The following is a 21,488-nucleotide window of genomic DNA, read 5'->3' on the forward strand; positions in this document are numbered from 1 at the left end:
AACTGAACTGAATGGTCTAGAGGTTTTCCCTACTTTATTCAATTTAAGTCTGAATTTGACAATATGGAGTTCATGATCTGAGCCATAGTCAGAACCCGGTCTTGTTTTTGCTGACTGTATAGAGCTTCTCCATCTTTGGCTGCAAAGAATATAATCAGTCTGATTTCAGTATTGACCATCAGTTCATGTCCATGTGTAGAGTCTTCTCTTGTGTTGTTGGAAGAGAGTGTTTGCTATGACCAGTGCGTTCTCTTGGCAAAACTCTATTAGCATTTGCCCTTTTGTATTCCAAGGTCAAATTTGCTCATTACTCCAGGTAATTAATTCTTGACTTCCTTCTTTTGCATTCCAGTCCCCTATAACGAAAAGGACATCTTTTTGGGTGTTAGCTCTAGAAGGTCTTGTAGGTCTTCAATGAACTGTTCAACTTCAGCTTCTTCAGCATTATTGGTCGGGCATAGACTTGGATTACTGTGATGTTAGTTAAACATATTTAGGAGTTTGGGGTTATCCTTGAAGCGTTTGCAAATGCATGCATGTCAACATCCATCATCACACAGAGTGCTGCACAGGGACAGCATATCCTGATCACCACTATATATTACTCTCCAAAGATCTTCCTCATTTCTCTTAAAGAGATTTCCCCCATTGATTTTTGTCTCTGTGATGCTCACAATTCTTCACGGGCTCTCACTGTCCTCAGGATCAACCTCAAACTTCTTAGAAAGGCAGTTAAGAGCCTCAGCAATAGAATCTTCATCTTAACCCATCTTCAAAGACTTTCTTACTTAGCTCTCCTCCCCAGGCGACTCTTCCCACTGCCTCCCGCGTCTACTCACGTTCAGCATCTGCAGTGCTGCTCAGGCCTTTCTCTATGCTCAGCACAGTCCAATTCCTCTGCTTCCACCCATCTTTCAAGGTCTGTATCTTATCAGTGCTCACTTTCAAGAGAATTTTAACTATGACAATCAGGCCTTTCCTTTGGATTTACAGCATTTATTGGCTAAGGAATTATTTAGCAATTAATTACCCACTGCCTCCAACTTTCTCTTATGTTTTTATTTTTCACATTATGTTTTCTTGAGAATACTTCATGGCAATATTGTGCACTGAAACTTCTGTAAAGCTCAAGGAAACGCACTAGGATACTGTGGCAATATCACATTACCTTAAGGACTTTTAAATGCTAACTCTCCATTTTCTGAACTTTGCTTGTTGCTGACTGGCACTTCTGAGTTACCCATGTAGGGTCCCTGCTAGTTCTGTGTGCACAGCGATAGCCGACACATTAACTTGGATACAGAATCTGTTCACTGCTGCCGGTCAGTTGGGCTTCCCTGGTAAAGAATCTGCTTGCAATGCAGGAGACACATGAGATGTGGGTTAGATCACTGGATCGGGAAAATCTCCTGGAGAAGGGACTGGCACTCCAGTATTCTTGCCTGGAGAATTCCACAGACAGAGGAGCCTGGCAGGCTCCATGGCATTGAAAAGAGTTGCAAAGAGTCTGTCAATCATCACTGACTCATTGTTGACTGCCAGTCACTCTTCTTGCCTCCACTGCAACGTGGAAATGAAGTATTAATAGTGTCAATAAAATGATATAAGGGTAATTAAGTTGTGCTATGAAAAATGCTTCATTGTCTTCTTCCATCACATTTTAACATTATAATTAATTTCTTAATTTCATTGAATAATAAAGAAATAACATGAAATTTTCAAAAAAAAAATGAAAAAAATTAGGTATGGGTCTACTTTTTTTAGAAATGACATCTCTTAGTAAACTTTGTTAAAAAAGAGGGCTGTTTCCCGGACATTTTAAAAAACTTGATGGAAAACATAAAATAAAAACAAATTAAGAATTTCATTTTTATACTTAGCACAAAACGAAATGAGAAAACTATCCCATTTTATAACTTAAGTGACCATTAAACTCTCCTGCCATATGGAGGTATTTCTTATACATAAGAGAAAAAGGAAGCTTACTGTTGCCTTATAAGGTTGTAAATATTCAGGGTGTTTTGACTAACTAAGGAATTGGGGGCAGCATTCAGTATGTGCCACACTTAGAAAAAAGCTGCAGAAAACATGCAGTTTCCTGCTCAAGAGAAAAATTTTGAGAGCATCCTGCTCATTATTGTTAGCATATATATGGTTACAAAATAAACAGCATGGAAATACTTATGACATATATAATTCAATCATAAATAAATTCCATCTAACAAAATACAGACTCAGATTTAAAAAAAATCGAAATCAAAGATCTCTTACCTATTAAAATTCTAGGCTTACTTTTTTCTTATGTGGAAAACATATACTTATTCCAAATGAAACACAGTTAAATTCAAAAAGTTTTTCAGCTGCTTACTTAATTTTAACATTGGTTTTGCAATTTTGGAATGTCATTCTCCCCTCCTTAATAGCTTTCCTCTGTTTCTGGGTCAGGATATTGATACTGAAATGAGTGCAGACTCCTGGTTAGCATGAGATTCATGTGCCACAGCTCCTGGAGCTCAAGCAAGCTCTCTCACATTCTGAGCACTGGAGACCATAACTCAGTGCCATCACATCATCTCCAGCAGTCAAAGGATGCAAAGCAGCTATTAATTAATATTAATGAAATTCTTATGTTCAATCCCATCTCATTCATTCATTTTCTGGTCTGCCCCTTCATTCAGAAAAGATTTACTGAGCCCCAACTTCAATGGAAAGGACTGTATCAGGTACTGAGGACAGAAAGCTGCATACAGTCTGGCCAAAGCAAAAATACTTGTGACACTGTGATAAACCCAGAAATGAAAGAAAGTAAAAACTAATGTTGGAATGGCTGACTGACTTTGTCCAAGAAGTAAATGTGGGTTAAGCAGGGATGGCTATAAAAACAGTGATGTCTAAGTGGGGATTTAAAGGATGAGTTGGGTTTTAATGAGCATAGTTAGGGGGAAGTCAAGATGCTTCAGGCAGAGGAAATACTGTGGGCAGTGTACTTATGCACCACAATGAGAGAAAAGTGTGAGGTGGTAAGTGGTTAGAGATGAGTCCTGAATACAGGCTGGGTCAGGCTCCAACAGGCTTTGAAAGTTCAGGTAAAGGCTTAGAACTTTATATAAGAAGCAAGAGATAGGGTTTATCATGACTTAATGGTAAACCAAGTATCTGACATTGAATAAAACAACCTCAGTAAATTGTTGGGGATCTTCATCATGATTATTTCAATATGATGAAGTTTATGACTAAAAAAAGGACTTAGAAACTTAAGAAATGAGGGAGAAAGAAGTAATTTAGAAATCTGATTTAAAACACGAACACTTATGGCGAATTCTGCCTTCTCGCTAGTTAGTCTAGTTGTACAATCCATTCTCAAAGGCCTTCAATTACTCCACACCATCTACCAAATAAAACACATGCAACTTATTTGGCATTTTCAGAACTTCACAGTAATAACCTCACTTATGTCTCCAGGCACATTTCTTCAGATCATTTCAAGAATATAGGTTTCCTAAAGTCAGGGTCTATGGCATCCAGCCAAGGATGTTCATTGATGACTCCTAAACTGACATTTTCCCTATAGGGTTGAGTTCATGCCTGTTTCAAGTGGAAACTGCGCGCATGTGTGTGCGCATGCACATTCTTTTCCTATAGTTTAAGAAAATTAAGCCAAGTGTAGGTTGTTCTGCTAATTTTCTTTTTTTTTTACGTTTCATTGTGCTTTTTATTTTTTTTTATAAATTATAAATTTTATTTTAACCAAATTGAGTTATTATTCTGACAAATTTTCTTTTTTTTTTTCTTTTTTTTATTATTATTTTTTTATTGGAGGCTAATTATTTTACAGTATTATATTGGTTGGTTTTGCCATACAATGACATGAATCTGCCCCGGGTGTACATGAGTTCCCCTTCCTGAACCCCCCTCCCACCTCCCTCCTCCCCTTATCCTCCCTCTGGGTCATCCCCACATACCAGCCCCGAGCATCCTGTAACATGCATCGACCCTGAACTGGTGATTCGTTTCACATATGATAATATACATGTTTCAATGCCATTCTCCCAAATCATCCCAGCCTCACCCTCTCCCACAGAGTCCCAAAGACTGTTCTATACATCTGTGTCTCTTTTGCTGTCTCATATACAGGTTTATCACTTGCACCTTTCTATATTCCATATATATGCGTTAATATACTGTATTGGTGTTTTTCTTTCTGGCTTACTTCACTCTGTATAATAGGCTCCAGTTTCATTCACCTCATTAGAACTGATTCAAATGCATTCTTTTTAATGGCTGAGTAATACTCCATTGTGTATATGTACCAAAGCTTTCTTATCCATTCGTCTGCAGATGGACATCTAGGTTGCTTCCATGTCCTGGCTATTATAAACAGTGCTGCAATGAACATTGGAGTACATGTGTCTCTTTCAATTCTGGTTTCCTCGGTGTGTATGCCCAGGAGTGCAATTGCTGGATCATATGGCAGTTCTATTTCCAATTTTTTGAGGAATCTCCACACTGTTCTCCATAGTGGCTGTACTAGTTTGCATTCCCACCAACAGTGTAAGAGGGTTCCCTTCTCTCCACACCCTCTCCAGCATTTATTGCATGTAGACTTTTGGATAGCAGCCATTCTGACTGGTGTGAAATGGTATCTCATTGTGGTTTTGATTTGCATTTCTCCGATTATGAGGGATGTTGAGCATTTTTTCATGTGTTTGTTAGCCATCTTTATGTCTTCTTTGGAGAAATGTCTGTTTAGTTCTTTGGCCCATTTTTTAATTGGGTCATTTATTTTTCTGGAATTGAGCTGCAGGAGCTGCTTGTATATTTTGGAGATTAATCCTTTATTGGTTGTTTAATTTGCTATTATTTTCTCCCATTCTGAAGGCTGTCTTTTCACCTTGCTTATAGTTTTCTTTGCTGTGCAGAAGCTTTTGATTTTAATTAGGTCCCATTTGTTTATTTTTGCTTTTATTTCCAATATTCTGGGAGGTGGGTCTTGGAGGATCCTGCTGTGATTTCAATTATGTTAAATTATGTTAAATGAATCAGACTAAGTATGCAGTGAGCCAACTGATAACACTGACCCTAAAAACAGTTAATTTGCTCAGTTTTATAGACTTACCATCTATAATGTATTACCAAGTGTAAGACAGAACTCTGATTCATTCATAAAGAACAAATAATCATTCAAATCTTTTCAAAACCAACTGTCCATGTGGTGGGAGAGAAACCACTTATGCTGGAGGCCTTGAGATCTAGGCAGAGGGTCTCTGTTAACTTAAAGTATCTACGGAGACAGTGTAGAACCAGGGTAACACAGATGCACGGAGACCTGGATTTAAATCCTGGCTCCATGGATCAGCCCTGAAACATCATATACATCATTTAACCTCTCTAAATCTCAATTTCTCCATCTACAAATCAGAATAATTATGCCTATCACACAGGGCTATTAGAAGGTTTACATCCTCCTTCTCCTATACCTCTTCCTCCCCCTAATGATAATAAGTAGAAGGAATAAGGAATATTTTATTACATATTTACTAGAAGGAACTGAAGTACAGAGAGGTCAGTAGCTTACCCAAGGCCCTACCACTATGTGATAGTAAGGTGTAGACATCCAGTGATTTACACGTGGTATGTGTTTGATAACTGGCAGCTGTCAATTTTAACACTGCCACCACAGTTTATTTTTTGACTGCTACTTTTCAACTACTATTCATGATGACAACATAGCATTCTGAAGGCAGGATCTTCTCGCTCATCTCTTTGCTGTTGGATGGCCACAGCATGGTGTTTGGCATCTCAACAAGTGAACTCAAGCCTTTTTATTGGTAGCCTATGACCTCTAGCTTACATCTTAAACTCTCTGTAACCTCCAGCCTATCAATCCAGTTCATGTGTATATCATTTGTATATACAAAGTCCCTGGTGCTTAGGGACTCACACAACCTCCCAATGGGATAGGGGATGGTCACCACCCAGATAGTCATTCTCTAGGGAACCAAGCAACTACAGTCTTTGGGTGCTGGTTTGATTTCCCTAATTCAATTCCTGTACTACATGAATCTTCAGTGATCTTAAAGTCTAAAGCTTATTCAAAAATAGATGACCTACACATGACTGAGAGCACTGTTTTATCTTTCTAAATAAAAGAGAACATGCAAATATATCTGGCTTTAGTTAAAATATGCTTAAAACACAAAATTAAAGGTACTGACTTCTTTTCTGTATTAACTATCTTCATTAGACTAAACATGTGCTAAGTAAATAAGACACTGACTACATTCATGATTCATAACAACGAAAGAACTGCTAATTACTACACTTTTTCTCCCAAAGCAGATTTTTAAAAATCTTTCTCGTGCCTTTGTGTCTGTAACACTCAGCAATGTCTTGAGGAAATCTTTCTTCATTTCAAAAATGACTCTGACAACATAAAGCAAACCCAAATGGCTTCTGATACTGAAGTCTGTGACATGAGCACCTGGCTGATCAATCCCTCGATAGCGGTACCATAAACAACTCTTTCAGCCACTTTCCCAAAGGTTTTATAATTGTTGCCATCACCATACCTGCTTGGGCTGTTCTGTCCTTAGAAAGAAGCAGTGTATTGTGCCCTCAAAACCAGGAGGCTTACCGATACACCGAGAGCCATCTGTTGAGGTTACATATCCACGTGGACAAACACAAAAATAGCTTCCCACGGTGTTGGAACATTCACCAGTTTCACATATCCCAGGAATGACACTGCACTCGTCAATGTCTAATCAGGGGAAGAAGGAGAAGATGACTGAGAAAGGCCTTCATTAAATAGCTTTTAAAAGGGATCTTTAAAAAAAGTGTATGAGAGCACTGATGGTTGATTAGGTCAGATCGTATAACCTTGAAGATACTCTTGTTTCAGGCCCTAAAGAAATTCTCACACTATCTATGGGAACTGAGATGAAAGTAAACTCCCATGGCAAGAAAACAAGGCCAATGAAAGCAAAACTCCATATCCTCTTTTTCCTTCTCAAACTCAATTTAAATTGGAAATAAGTAAAGATGTAAATGTTTTAGTTTCCATTCTACATCATTTAGGGACTTATCCTACTAGAGACTTAAAAAAAAACACACATATGCAAGGATTACATTTTTAAATATGAAATAAATACATTTAAATTTTTATAGCTAATTTTCACATTAATTATCTGAACCAATGGAGGGTGGCAAACACCTTTTTTTTTTTTTTTTCTATTTGGGTTCAGGATGTTTTTGTACTTACATCTGAATATGGGTATATCTGGCATTCTGGGAATTAACTTCAAACCTAAAATAATACAGTAAAATGGCAAAGGGCAAACGTGGGTGGCTTTGGGAGTTATCCAGTTTTCCTATTGTGCCTCCCCCTCAATTTATCCATTCAGCTTACTCAGTGCTGGGACTAGTCTACTCCCTTTCACATTAATGAAAGGTCTGCTTTCTTTTAAATTTCCCCCAAACCAGAAAACCTGGCCATTGATATAAGCTTTAATGTACTTTTCTTCTAGTTCAATAAGCAGAGAGAGGTGGAAAGTCAAACAAAGCTACAATTAGGTACACTGGGAGCGACTTGCTAATATATTGAAAAGGAAATGAGCCAGTGTTAAGAGAATCTAGTCAGAGATGCCTGGGAATTAGCTGTCTTCTCTAAGCAACAGAGCTAGCAAAGACCAAGTGAATACAGGGAACAATTATAAAAGCCATAAGCCTAGATGATTACCCCAAAGTAAACCTGAGCTTTCAGTTTTTTAAAAGATGTATATATATGCACACAAGCATATATATATATATGTATATAAAAGTATACTCAGTCACTTCAGTCGAGTCTGATTCTTTGTGACCCCATGGACTGTAGCCTACTAGGCTCTTCCATACATGGGATTCTCCAGGCAAGAATACTGGAGTGGTTGCCATGCCCGCCTCCAGGAGATCTTCCCCACCCAGGGATAGAACCCACGTATCTCCTGCGTCTCCTGCATTGCAAGCACATTCTTTTACTGCTGAGCCAACGGGGAAGTCCCATATACGTATGTGTATATATACATACATAGATAAAGACATATATATGCTTAAGTGCATTCATAAAAAGCACAGAAAAATTATATTCTAATTATAGATACAAGGGAATAAATTTTAAACCCCACAATTTAAAAATGGTTGACAATGCCTTAAATTTCTTTCCTCTATTGTTCTGTGTGATACAACCACTCCATCCTAAAGGAAATCAGTCCTGAATATTCATTGGAAGGACTGATGTTGAAGCTGAAACTCTAATATTTTGGCCACCTGATGCAAAGAGCTGACTCATTTGAAGAGGCCCTGATGCTGGGAAAGATTGAAGGTGGGAGGAGAAGGGGACAACAGAGGATGAGATGGTTGGATGGCATCACTGACTCAATGGACATGAGTTTGAGTAAACTCTGGGAGTTGGTGATGGACAGGGAGGCCCGGCGTGCTTTAGTCCATGGGGTTGCAATAGTCGGACATGACTGAGCAACTGAACTGAACTGAATTGCTCTATTCATTCTTTTTTGCCCCACCATTTATTCTGACAAGTCATTCGTGCCTATAAGCAGTATCATGAAATAACTATATGCCTATGTCTTCTTGGAATGTTCTAATTCAAAAATATTACCAGATTCAGACAGTCTCTAAAATCATATCTTCATTAGAGGCTTAACAGTTAGCCACTGAAGGCACAGTGGTACAAGTCATAATCTATCAATTCCCCTATAGAGTCCAGAATTCTAACATGAATTGGTTACATGAGGACCAAACATATAGTGTGGTGAAAGAGTTACCATCAGATTTAATCCAACAAAACAAAACCATATGTGCAAAATTAGGGTCTGTTGCATCTTGTGTTGCTATCTTAGTGCGGGGCATCTTAATAAAACTGAACGTAGATTCAGAAGAGAAAGAAAACTAGAACAGCTATACTGTGATCACCAGCTAAATTGATAATCACTTCTAAATAAGGAAGACAGAAAAAGCAAACCGCACACAGTAAAGCAGCAAGCACTACAAAAGTGAAGGACCGAAACTTACTTTCTGATCCTCCTACGTCTAAAGGTATGCCAACAACCAAGGCACTTATGGAGCCTAGGCCTAAGCCAAATTCTTAAAAATTAGGAACCTTAAAGTCTTTCATTTAAGCATTTACTCTTATTTTCAGGCATTTCCTTTCATAATAAAGTACTTCTTTGTGCTCTACTTCCAAATAGCCTTTTTGACAACAGAAAGAGTAGAAATTGAAAGATGTTTTTTTCTTTCAAGATGACTTTTCTTTCAAGCGGAGAGAAAAAACCCTGGAGCATAGAAGAACACATGGAATAACATTAAATCTGTGAGTTTTGGGCTAAATATTTTATTTTGCAAAAACTCCACGTTTCTTCCTTAGAATTAAGTAAGAACCTTAAAAGTTCAGCTTCAAAATAATTATATGTAAAAGGCTCTCAGTAAAGTATTTAAGATTTCTACATGAAAAATAGATCTCCTCACCTATGCCCTCCTCTGGCTTTGACCACGTCTTTAAGGCTGTCTTCCCTGACAGGAGCAAATGGCTATAGCAGTTCTGGGCTAGATCTTTGACTAGGACATCTAGAGTAAGAGAAGTTGTCTCTTCCAGTGGCTCACTCCTAAGAGGAAGCGAATTTTCCCCCAGGAGCCCTCAGCAAATCTTTCCTTTTCTCCTAATGTCCTGAACTGAGTCACATACTAACCCTTTTGAATTATTCCTATAGCCAGGAAAATGGGCTCATAAGGCCCAGAGTCCTGAACTAATTACTGTAGCAAGTGGAATACAGTTTTGGGTATGCGTGACTGCTCAGTTGTTCAGTCATGTCCGACTCTGCAATCCCAGGACTGTAGCCTGCCAGGCTCCTCTGTCCATGGAATTCTCCAGGGAAGAATACTGAAGTGCCATTTCCTACTCCAGGGGATCTTCTCTACCCAGGGATTGAACCCGAGTCTCCCGCACTGCAGGTGGATTCTTTACCACTGTGCCACCTGGGAAGCCCAGAATACAGATAGCCTTAGACTAATAAAAAGTAACAAAAACCTGAAAGGGCAGCACAGCCAAAGAATGGCAAGTGTACCAGCATGATTGGGAAAATGACAAATAAAAGCTGTGCTAGTTGGCCATATGCTGAACCCTGGAGGACCTTCCCAAAAACTTAGGCTTTTTTTCTGAAATAATTTATGGTATTTATGAAGAGGTTTAGCAGAGAAGGCAATGGCAAGCCACTCCACTATTCTTGCCTAGAAAATCCCATGGATGGAGGAGCCTGGTAGACTGCAGTCCGTGGGGTCGCTAAGGGTCAGACATGACTGAGCGACTTCACTTTCACTTTCACACATTGGAGAAGGAAATGGCAACCCACTCCAGTGTTCTTGCCTGGAGAATCCCAGGGATGGGGGAGCCTGGTGGGCTTCCGTCTATGGGGTCACACAGAGTCGGACAGGACTGAAGTGACTTGGCAGCAGCAGCAGCAGTGGCAGCATGAAGAGGTTTAAATTAAATAAGAATAGTACATAAGCAAATTGATGCATCAGAAAGACAATCCTCATGTTTAATGTACATAGATAATAACAACCTAGTTATAAATGATGAGAGCCTTAAGTAAGCTTTATGATGAGTGAGAGAACACATATTCAAGAGATTCTAGGAGAATTCAGCAGGATTTTGCCCCTGGATAAGTATCTCAGACTTATAGCTTGATTGAGAACGGAGCTAATGGTAGTGCTATTAACAGAAGACAGGACACAGAGGGAAGAACACATTTTGAGGCTCAGTTGAGTTTGGGACACTCTGAATATGAAATGCTTGAGAGAGACAAGCAGAAATTCCAACTACGCAGCTAAAAATTTGAAACGCGGTAAAAAAGTAAGGCGTCAACATGTATACTTGTGGTTTATCACCAAGTCTGAAGATTGCTTTTGAAGTTGTAGCAATAAATGAGATTTCCAAAGAAGACACATATATGAAAAGAATTGAGTGTGAGGAAGGAACTCTGAGAACCACTACCACCCAAGGGAAAGTCAAAAGAAGAGAAGCCAGCACAGGAGACTGGGAGCAAGGATCAGAGAGGTGAGAATAAGAGTATGATGATGGAAGGAGGGTAAGGAAGAACTCTGTCAAAAAGGAGGGGACTTGAAGTGTGCCATGGGAGGATAAAGAAAAAGAAGGATTGGAAAGTGTTTGGTAATTTAAATGGAACACAGACTTCTTCTTCTTCTTCATTTTTTTTTTTTTAAAGAAAATTAGATCTAAGCAAAACCATCTGACAGATTTCTGACTGCCAAGCCACATAATCTCATATTTGTCAACCAACATTTACAACATTTACTGTAAATCTTACTCTAAGCAGATATAATGAATAATTTGGTAAGTAGTACTAAGTGTGATCTCAGATATCACTGAATTCTAAGAACATTGCCCCAGAGATTCTGTCAGTTCCAATATGTACATGTCATACATAAAAGCAGAATCCATGTAACAATTATGTTACAGAGAACTTAAAACAAATAAAACAATAAATTGTTTTAAAAATGTGCTTATACAATATTCTCTTTCCACCCATGCCAAGGAACCACATGTATTTGGCTTAATTCCATATAATTTTTTAGTATAGAAAAAAGGTAAATATTATTTCTCTTATGCATACATTGAATTTTTATTTAACATACTATTTGAAACTAGGACAGTGAAGTGAAAAGAGTCTCAGTCATGTACGGCTCTTTGTGACCCATGGACTATATAGTCCATGGAATTCTCCAGGCCAGAATACTGGACTGGGTAACCTTTCCCTTCTAAAGGGGATCTTCCCAATTCAGGGATCAAACCCAGGTTTCCCACACTGCAAGCGGATTCTTTACCATCTGAGCCACCAGGGAAAGCCCAAGAATACTGGAGGGGTAGCCGATCCCTTCTCCAGCAGATCTTCCTGACCCAGGAATCAAACCAAGGTTTGATTGCAGGCAGATTCTTTACCAGCTGAGCTACAAGGGAAGCCCAAAACTAGGAAAACTTACCACTAAATTTCACATAGAATAAATTGCTATTTCAAGCTTTTACAGGGACAAAAGGCATTTTCAAAATGATAAAAATTAATTGGGTACTGAAAGGATGATACAAATCAATTCTACTCAAAATTTCATTGTATATTGACAAACAGCTTTCAGTTCAGTTCAGCCGCTCAGTCGTGTCCGACTCTTTGTGACCCCATGAATCACAGCACGCCAGGCCTCCCTGTCCATCACCAACTCCCGGAGTTCACTCAAACTCATGTCCATCGAGTCAGTGATGCCATCCAGCCATCTCATTCTCTATCGTCCCTGTCTCCTCCCACCCCCAATTCTTCCTAGCATCAGACTCTTTTCCAGTGAGTCAACTCGACGCATGAGGTTGCCAAAGTACTGGAGTTTCAGCTTTAGCATCAGTCCTTCCAATGAACACCCAGGATTGGTCTCCTTTAGTGAAACATAATAACTGCATGGTAATTCATCCAGTTAAAGTACAAAATTCAACAGTTTTTGGTATTTACATGATTGTACAACCATCACCACAATTTAGAGTAATTTCACTCCTGCCAAAGTAATTCTACCCCTTTAGCAGTCACTCTCCCTACCTTACTCCAAGACCTAGGCAATAGCTAATTTATAACTACCAGATCTATAACAATTAATTAATAAGCTCTTTCTATATACTTGCCTATTCTGGGCATTTCATATAAAAGAACCATAAAATAAAGGATCTTTCATAACTGGCTTCTTTCATTTAGCATCATGTTTTCAAATTTCAACTATGTTGTGGGATATACAGAACTTCATTCTTTTTAATTGCAAATAATATTCTACTGTATGGATATACCACATTTTATGTATTCATCCATCAGTTGATGGATATTTTAATTAATTTCATTTTTTGGCTACTACAAGCAAAGCTACTATGAACATTTCAGTATTACTTCTCTATGGACATATGATTTAATCTCAGGTGGTATTGCTGAGTTATATGATAATTCTATGTTTAACTTATTAAGGAACTGTCAAATTGCTTTCTAAAGCAGCTGGAATATTTTACACTCTCACTTGCAATGTATAAGGATTCCCATTTCTCCACATCCTTGCCAACACTCATTATTACCTTTACTATTTTAAGGATGTGAGACGGTATCACATCATACTTTTGGTTTGCATTTCTGTAATGACTAATAATGTCGAGTACACTTTAACATGGTTATTGCTTTTATGTATCTACTATGGAGAAATATCTATTCTAACACTTTGCCCAGTTTTAAATGAAGTTATTTGTTTTTAATAATTGAGTTGTATGAGTTCTTTATATATATATCCCACATTTGATACATGATTTGCACATAAATTTCCATATGAACCTTAGGATTAGACTGTGTATTTTTAAAAAGTTGGAATTTTGACAGGAATTGTGTTATATCTATATATCAATTTGAAGAATATTGCCATCTTAATATTTAGTCTTCCAATCTACAAACGTGGGATATCTTTCCTTTTATTAAGATTTTAACATCTTTCAACAAGGTTTTGTAGTTTTAAGTGTACAAGTCTTTGACTTCATTATATTTGTTCATGAGCATTTATTCTTTTGATCCTATAATAAGTGAATTTTTGGTTTCATTTCCACAATGTTCACTGCTAATATATGGAAGTACAATTCATTTTTATATGTTGATATTCTATAACAACAACCTGCTGACCATTTATTGAGTTTAAAGAGTTTTTAGAAGATATCTTCTCCATTCTAGTGTATACTTTACTCATTTTAGTTGATCCTTCATCAACTAAACACATGTCATCTGCAAATATATAGCTCTACTTCTTCCTTTCCAACCTGGATACTTTTTATTTCCTTTTCTTTCCTAACTTCCCTGATTAGAATCTCTACCAAAAAGTTGAACAGAAGTTGTGAGAATAAACATCTGTTTTATTTCTGGTCTTCAGGGAAATACTCTTTTGCCAGTTAGTATGATATTAGCTATAGTTTTTTTTAATATACTCCTTTTATCAGGTTAAGAATGTTCCCTTCTATTCCAAATTTGTTGATCATTTTTATCACGAAAAGGTGTCAGATTTTTTTCAAATACTTTCTCTGCACATATTGAGATGATCATAGGGCTTTTGTCCTTTATTCTACTTACATTATATTACTTGATTTTCAGATGCTGAACCAACTGGCATTCCTGGGATAAATCCTAACTGATAATAATCTATAATCATTTTTATATATTATTGGATTTAGTGTACTGACAGTGTTTGGAAGATATCTGCATCTATATTTATAAGAGATTCGAATGAAAATGGTATTCATTCTTTGAAACCCTCAATTTTCTCTCTTTAAACCAAATAAATAGATTTTGAGCATCTACCATTCATTCGTGAACTTATCAAGTATTGCTGATTAAAGGCCTTTGATTTGTCACATATATGTTATACATAATCTCTAACCATCATGAATTAATGATTTATTAAGCAGATAAATTTAAAACAAGGCACAATTCCACCAGAGAAGATTAACAATATACTCTCTCATTTGAATTATGAGAAATAAGTTATTGGAGGACATACTAGTTGATAAAGGATCCTAAAGAACGAGACAGAATTGAAACATGCAGAGGAGATGGGAAAAACTGTGAGCCAAAACTATGGCTGAGTTTCCCAAGAGTAGGGGGTATTTATGAGGAGTAGAAGATACAATTAGAAGGTTCTACTACATTGCTGGGAGAAATATCAATAACCTCAGATATGCAGATGACACTACCCTTATGGCAGAAAGTGAAGAGGAACTCAAAAGCCTCTTGATGAAAGTGAAAGAGGAGAGTGAAAAGGTTGACTTGAAGCTCAACATTCAGAAAACAAAGATCATGGCATCTGGTCCCATAACTTCATGGGAAATAGATGGAAAAACAGGGGAAACAGTGTCAGACTTTATTTATTTTGGGCTCCAAAATCACTGCGGATGCTGATTGCAGCCATGAAATTAAAAGACGCTTACTCCTTGGAAGGAAAGTTATGACCAACCTTGATAGTATATTAAAAAGCAGAGACATTACTTTGCCAACCAAGGTCCGTCTAGTCAAGGCTATGGTTTTTCCCGTGGTCATGTATGGATGTGAGAGTTGGACTGTGAAGAAGGCTGATCGCCGAAGAATTGATGCTGTTGAACTGTGGCGTTGGAGAAGACTCTTGAGAGTCCCTTGTACTGCAAGGAGATCCAACCAGTCCATTCTAAAGGAGATCAGTCCTGGGTGTTCATTGGAAGGGGACGACAGAGAATGAGATGGCTGGATGGCATCACCGACTCTGTGGACATGAGTTTGAGTGAACTCCGGGAGTTGGTGATGGACAGGGAGGCCTGGCGTGCTGTGATTCATGGGGTCGCGCAGAGTCGGACACAACTGAGCGACTGAACTGAACTGAACTGAACTACATACCAGGCTACAGTCCATGGGGCTGCAAAGAGCTGGACATAACTGAGCACAAATGAACAGTGAAAACACTCAATAAAAATGGCACAGTGAGAGGTGCCCAAAGAGATGGAAGGGAGAGGTTTGTGTTAATGATATTTAGGATGGACTTGATCATAGGTAAAGAAGAAGAGCTGGGAAAAAGAAGAGATAAAAGCTAGAAAAGTGAGCTTACATATTAATAGTAAGAGTTAGAAAGGTGATGGAATTAGGTGTGGAGCAAGAATATTTTACTCTGGAAAAGAAGGAAAGACACTTCATTAAATGCAGGGAAAATGGAAAATGAGGATGTAGTAATAGAGGGACTCTGAGGTTGAGTAAATTCATGTCAAACAGCTTCAGTCTTCTTGATAGGATAAAATAGCGAGTGCAGATGTTACAAAACTTAAATGTGCAGAAAAATCACCTGGACAGCTTATTAAACATGCAGATTTTGACCTCTAGTCAGGATGTTTTGGTACTCCCCTTCTGTTCCAAACACAGAACACTGACAGATCACATATAAAAAGGAAAAAAAAAAAAAAGAAAACTAGAAAGAGCCAGCTGGTTTCAAAATACAAGATGAACATTTCCTTGGACCAGAAATAGAATCGCTAAGCTGTGAGTACAGCTGAAACCAAGTGTTCGCTGGACTCCTTCCCCAGAGGCTGGCTATGATGGCCAGGAGATCAGAATTACCCCAAATGGAGATATGGTATGATAAATACTAGGGCAGGCACTAGATAGCATGGGAATTCACGGGAAAAAATGGGTCAGGAGGGTCATACGGGAAAGTGACAGACTGAAACATAACGGACAAATAGGTGTAAACCAGGCCATGAAAACGAAATGGAGTATTGTCATCCAAGCAGAGGGAACATGACACAAAGACAGGACAACAAAGAGCCAAGATTTATCTGAGAAACAAGTAAATGTGAATGTGCCTGAATCAAAGTGTAGAGATGCAGGCAGAGGGTGATGTGAGAAGCTACGTCCGGAGAACGGACACTCAGGAGGAACGTGACCAAATCTGTGTTCTAGAAAGATCACTGTGGTTGCAACATGGAAAAAAGATGGAGTAGAACAAGACATCAAAAAAAGATGTCTCAGTAATCCAGAAAAGAAACCAAGACAGAGAAAAATGGAAAGATTCAAAATACATTTAAGATGTAGTATCCATCCAAATTCTTGGTGATAAAATGGTTGTGTCAGAAAAGGGCGGTATTAAGAATGCTATCCAGATTTACACTCTGGGCTAGAAAATGGATAGTGGGGCTAATCACTGACATAAGCTTTTTGAGAAATGCCAGTAAAGTACATATCGAGTAGGTGCAGCGAAACTAGAGACTCAATCTGTGCCTGCTGAGCTTGAGTCAACTGTGGGGCATCCAAAGCATACATGCCTGGTACACAGCTACACAGGAGCTTCCCAGGTGGAGCAAGTGGTAAAGAACCCGGCTGCCAATAGAGGAGACACAGGTTCGATCCCCGGGTGGGGAAGATCCCCTGGAGGAGGGCATGGCAACCCACTCCAGTATTCTTGCCTGGAGAATCCCATGGACAGAGGAGCCTGGCAGGCTATAGTCCACAGGCTCGCAGAGTCAGACATTCATGAAGTGACCTGGCACACAGGCATGCAGCTGCGTATACAAAGGTGGTCTAGGTTCCATTTCTGGAGACCACGTGCATACAGGTGCTGTTCTTCTTTCCTCTTTTTGGCAGGGATGGCAGGTTATGTAAGGAAGGAGAAAAGTCTACCTATTGAGCTGGTTGAAATACAGTTTCAGTTGACTCAGTTACAATGGGTTCCAGAGTAAGTCAGAAGAAAGAAAGGAGAGAATGACTGTAGATAATTCCAAAGTGTGAGGTGAAAGGAAGGAAAAGAGGGCAGTGGCTTAAGGGGAAGATGGAAAGGAAAGGATATTTTTTAGGGTCATGGAAGACACCACGATCCACTGTATATCCAATGTACAGAGGATGGAAGCCTGTTATCTACTATGTAATATCAATATCTTTATTTTAATTCAGCATTTTACTATAGTATGATTATATATATTTTGTCTCTTTTCCTCTAGTTATTGATCTAGAGAAGTACATCTGAAATACCCTGTGTGATAACATTAACAGGCAGCAAAGGAACCTTTTATATATTAAATAAGCTTTTTTGTCCGCTTAGGTAAAATAATAGCATTGCCTTCTACTACTGTAGCAATGTAATTCATGGTGCCTTTTTGGCCTGAAACTAACATTGCATCTTTCTAAATATTAATACTAATTTGGAGTAACTTAGGCACGAAGCAATAGCAGCAAAAGGCAATTCCATCATAGTGTTTTTAAAACTGACATAACAATTGGAAAGCTATTTCTGTTTCAAAATACATAAAAACTTCTGATAACAGAGTGAAACATGAGTCTAAATTTTTGGTCTGCATCCCCAAATTTCTTGGGAAGTGTAACTATTTACCAGCAGCGCTTTTTCATTCTCTTTCTTTTTTTATTTACTCAGGGTGGAAATATTTTGTTACTTTTTGTTAGTCCAAGACAAATAAGACCAAATTATTTACAAGGTGCAAAATCAGTTCAGTTCAGTTCAGTTCAGTCGCTCAGTCATGTCCGACTCTCCGCGACCCCATGAATCACAGCACGCCAGGCCTCCCTGTCCATCACCAACTCCCGGAGTACACTCAAACTCATGTCCACAGAGTTGGTGATGCCATCCAGCCATCTCATTCTCCGTCGTCCCCTTCTCCTCCCGCCCCCAACCTTTCCCAGCATCAGAGTCTTTTCCAGTGAGTCAACTCATCGCATGAGGTGGCCAAAGTATTGCAGTTTCAGCTTTAGAAGGCTTAAAGGATGACACTGAGCTTCTATTAAAATAAAAAAAAAACATATATCTAACAAGTGAGGGATGAACTGTTTAAACCACGTCTTCTAGAATCTTTCTTCCAATTCTGTCTGCCCTCCACAACCACCTTAAAATTTTTTTAATATAGGAAAATTAAATTGAAAGACTCTTTTAATGTTGAGTAAAACCTATAATTTTAACAACACAAAAGTCAGGAAATTCCAAAGTTAAATTTACTATAACCATTTGGACTTGGCAAAGACGCAAGCATTTAATATTTTCTGTTACCATTTTTCTTTTTAAACATCAGTATGTTAAGATGTAATCATAAAACCCTCAGGATTTTTAAATGTACTTTGGCATAATGCAGTAGGAACTTTAAGAAATCTTGATTTCACCAATAATTTAATGATGCATCAAGGTACTTATTCCATATTTTCTAAATAAATGGCATTAAGTGAAAATATGTCCTACTTTACAGAATTATCATATAAATATTCATTAGCCTCTGTGCTTTTCATACCTATTACCATAAAAGGAAATAAATTCAACAAAAATGGTACTCTCAGTTACTAAGAAACATACTATATGCAATTCTTCTACAGAAAGTTAATCTTTGAATTGTTACAGTTGTACTTTCCTGAGTTTGGTTGATTTCCTTATTGACCTGACAGATGACATTCATATATTACCATCCCCAGTTTAAATTCAGTGTGTGACTGTGCGTACACTGAACGGCACAGACACACCTATGCGTGTGCACAGATGGGCTTGTGCAGATGAGTACACAGGGCTCATTCCTAAGAGTCACTTAGACTGTAAAGCGCAGTCTGATCTGCTTAAGGAGGTGACGGAGTTGCATAAATGCAACAACTCCTCTGCTGGCATTCTCTGTGCAAAGTGCTGAATTCACAACGGCTAGCTGTGAAAACTCACCAAGACTGAGCGGACCTCGCTGGGCTCACAGCCTGCCGGGGCTGACGGCACAGACACATGCACACATTTGAATGCCACAGGGCAGAACTGCTGCTCATCCGCAGGGAGCAACCTGGACCATTCTCAAGGACACTAAAGCACGTCAGGGGTCTTCACTGAGACTTGGAAAGACCTTCACGTTTGAAATTCCCTTTTGTTGAAATTACAGCCTCTGTCTGATGATTTATGCAAAAGCTGAACTTTTGCATGTAGACTTACGTCTATAAGTCCTGAAGTTGGAAATGTTTTCAAATAAACTGAGAATATGTGGTAATGCGATTTGAAACCACAAGGGTGCAAGCAGAAAGCAACTTTATTTTTCTCCTGCTGCCATTTTGCACATTTTCATTTGACCAGTTCTTTTTTGATCCTAGAAAATTTCAGGCAGCGCCCTCAGGCTTTCCTACCACTTTCAGATGAATAACGAGTCCACTCAAATCCAACAACCCCATAGTTCTAATCTTTCATCTAGTCAAAGCTTCTCCTCCCCCGAAGTTGGAGTCTGCTGAAAATGAGAACTTTCAGCAGTGGGGGAGATGTGGTTGTCTTTTTGCTTTTCTTTTCAATTCCCTCCTCCCTGGACAGCACCTACCACGAGCTCTTTCAATGCTGTGATGGGGAGGAGAGAGGACGGGTCTTGGTAACAAAGATTTTACCTGGCTGGTGGAGATGTCACCATACAGATATTTCCTTCTCAGTCTCCTTTGCTGGCTCTCTTTCATCTCCTGAACCTCTAAGTGTTGAAGTGTTCCAGGGTTCAGCTGTTGGGTTCTTCTCTATCAGAATGATCCCTTCATGATCTCCTCTAATCTCATGGCATCAAATATCAGCTATACGCCAAAGACTCTCAAATTGACACTGTCAGCTTCAACCTTGCCCCGGAACTTAATCCATATATGCAACTCAAACGGCTACCTGAGTGTCTAACAGGGGTTTCAAATTAACCGTCTGAAGCCGAATCCTGGTATCTACCGTCCACTCAACTATGTTCCACCCACAGATGTTCTCCACCTTAGTTAATGGCAACTTTTAAAATCTCCATTCCAAAAACCTTGGAACTAATTGATTCTTATCCTGCCTCACAAGTGACTGTCAACAAATTCTGCTGGTTCAGCCTTCAAAATACATGGAATTCAGCCACTTCTCTGAGCTATCATCAAACCTCAGTGAGACTATTGCAGGAGCATTTTACTTGGTCTCTCTGCTTTCATATTCGTTCCCTTCTCATCTTTTTAACACCCAGCAGCCAGAGCAAATCTTTTTAAATGAAGTGCAGAATATGTCACTCCTCTGCTCAAAATTTTCCATTGGCTCCCTTTATGAGAACTCTAAAGTTCAAAGATAATCACTATGGTGTGATCATTCACCTAGGGCCAGACATCCTGGAATACGAAGTCAGGTGGGCCTTAGGAAGCATCACTATGAACAAAGCTAGTGGAGGTGATGGAATTCCAGTTGAGCTATTTCAAATCCTAGAAGATGATGCTGTGAAAGTGCTACAGTCAGTATGCCAGCAAATTTGGAAAACTCAGCAGTGGCCACGGGACTGGAAAAGGTCAGTTTTCATTCCAATCCCAAAGGAAGGCAATGCCAAAGAAAGTTCAAACTACTGCACAATTGCACTTATCTCACACACTAGTAAAGTAATGCTCAAAATTCTCCAAGCCAGACTTCAACAGTATGTGAACCGTGAACTTCCAGATGTTCAAGCTGGATTTAGAAAAGGCAGAGGAACCAGGAATCAAATTGCCAACATCCACTGGATCATCAAAAAAGCAAAAGAGTTCCAGAAAAACACCTACTTCTGCTTTATTGACTATGCCAAAGCAGGGACTGTGTGGATCCCAGCAAACTGGAAAAATTATAAAGAGATGGGAATACCAGACCACCTTACCTGCCTCCTGAGAAATCTGTATGCAGGTCAAGAAGCAACAGTTAAAAATGGACATGGAACAACAGACTGGTTTCAAATTGGGAAAGGAGAACGTTTACGCCATATATTGTCACCCTGCTTATTTAACTTCTATGGAGAGTACATCATGTGAAAAGGTGGGCTGGATGAAGCACAAGCTGGAATCAAGATTGTCGGGAGAAATATCAATAACCTTGGATACGTGGATGACACCACCCTTATGGCAGAAAGCAAAGAACAACTAAAGAACCTCTTT

The 21,488-nt window shown here is 38.8% G+C and overlaps 1 protein-coding gene across 3 annotated transcripts in view; it reads right to left on the reverse strand.

Annotated features, from left to right (window-relative positions):
• The window catches only part of FBN2 (fibrillin 2), a 226,928-nt gene that overhangs the window by 120,121 nt on the left and 85,319 nt on the right, over nt 1-21,488 (reverse strand). For all 3 annotated transcript variants that reach the window (XM_088838382.1, XM_055429280.2, XM_088838381.1), the window contains exon 8: nt 6,635-6,760. In XM_088838382.1, the coding sequence (XP_088694508.1) occupies nt 6,635-6,760 (126 nt within the window). The remainder of the gene's footprint in view (nt 1-6,634; nt 6,761-21,488) is intronic.

This window comes from Moschus berezovskii, chromosome 8, assembly GCF_049115385.1.
Source record: "Moschus berezovskii isolate FMDL1 chromosome 8, NW_MosBer_1.0, whole genome shotgun sequence".
NCBI lineage: Eukaryota > Metazoa > Chordata > Mammalia > Artiodactyla > Moschidae > Moschus > Moschus berezovskii.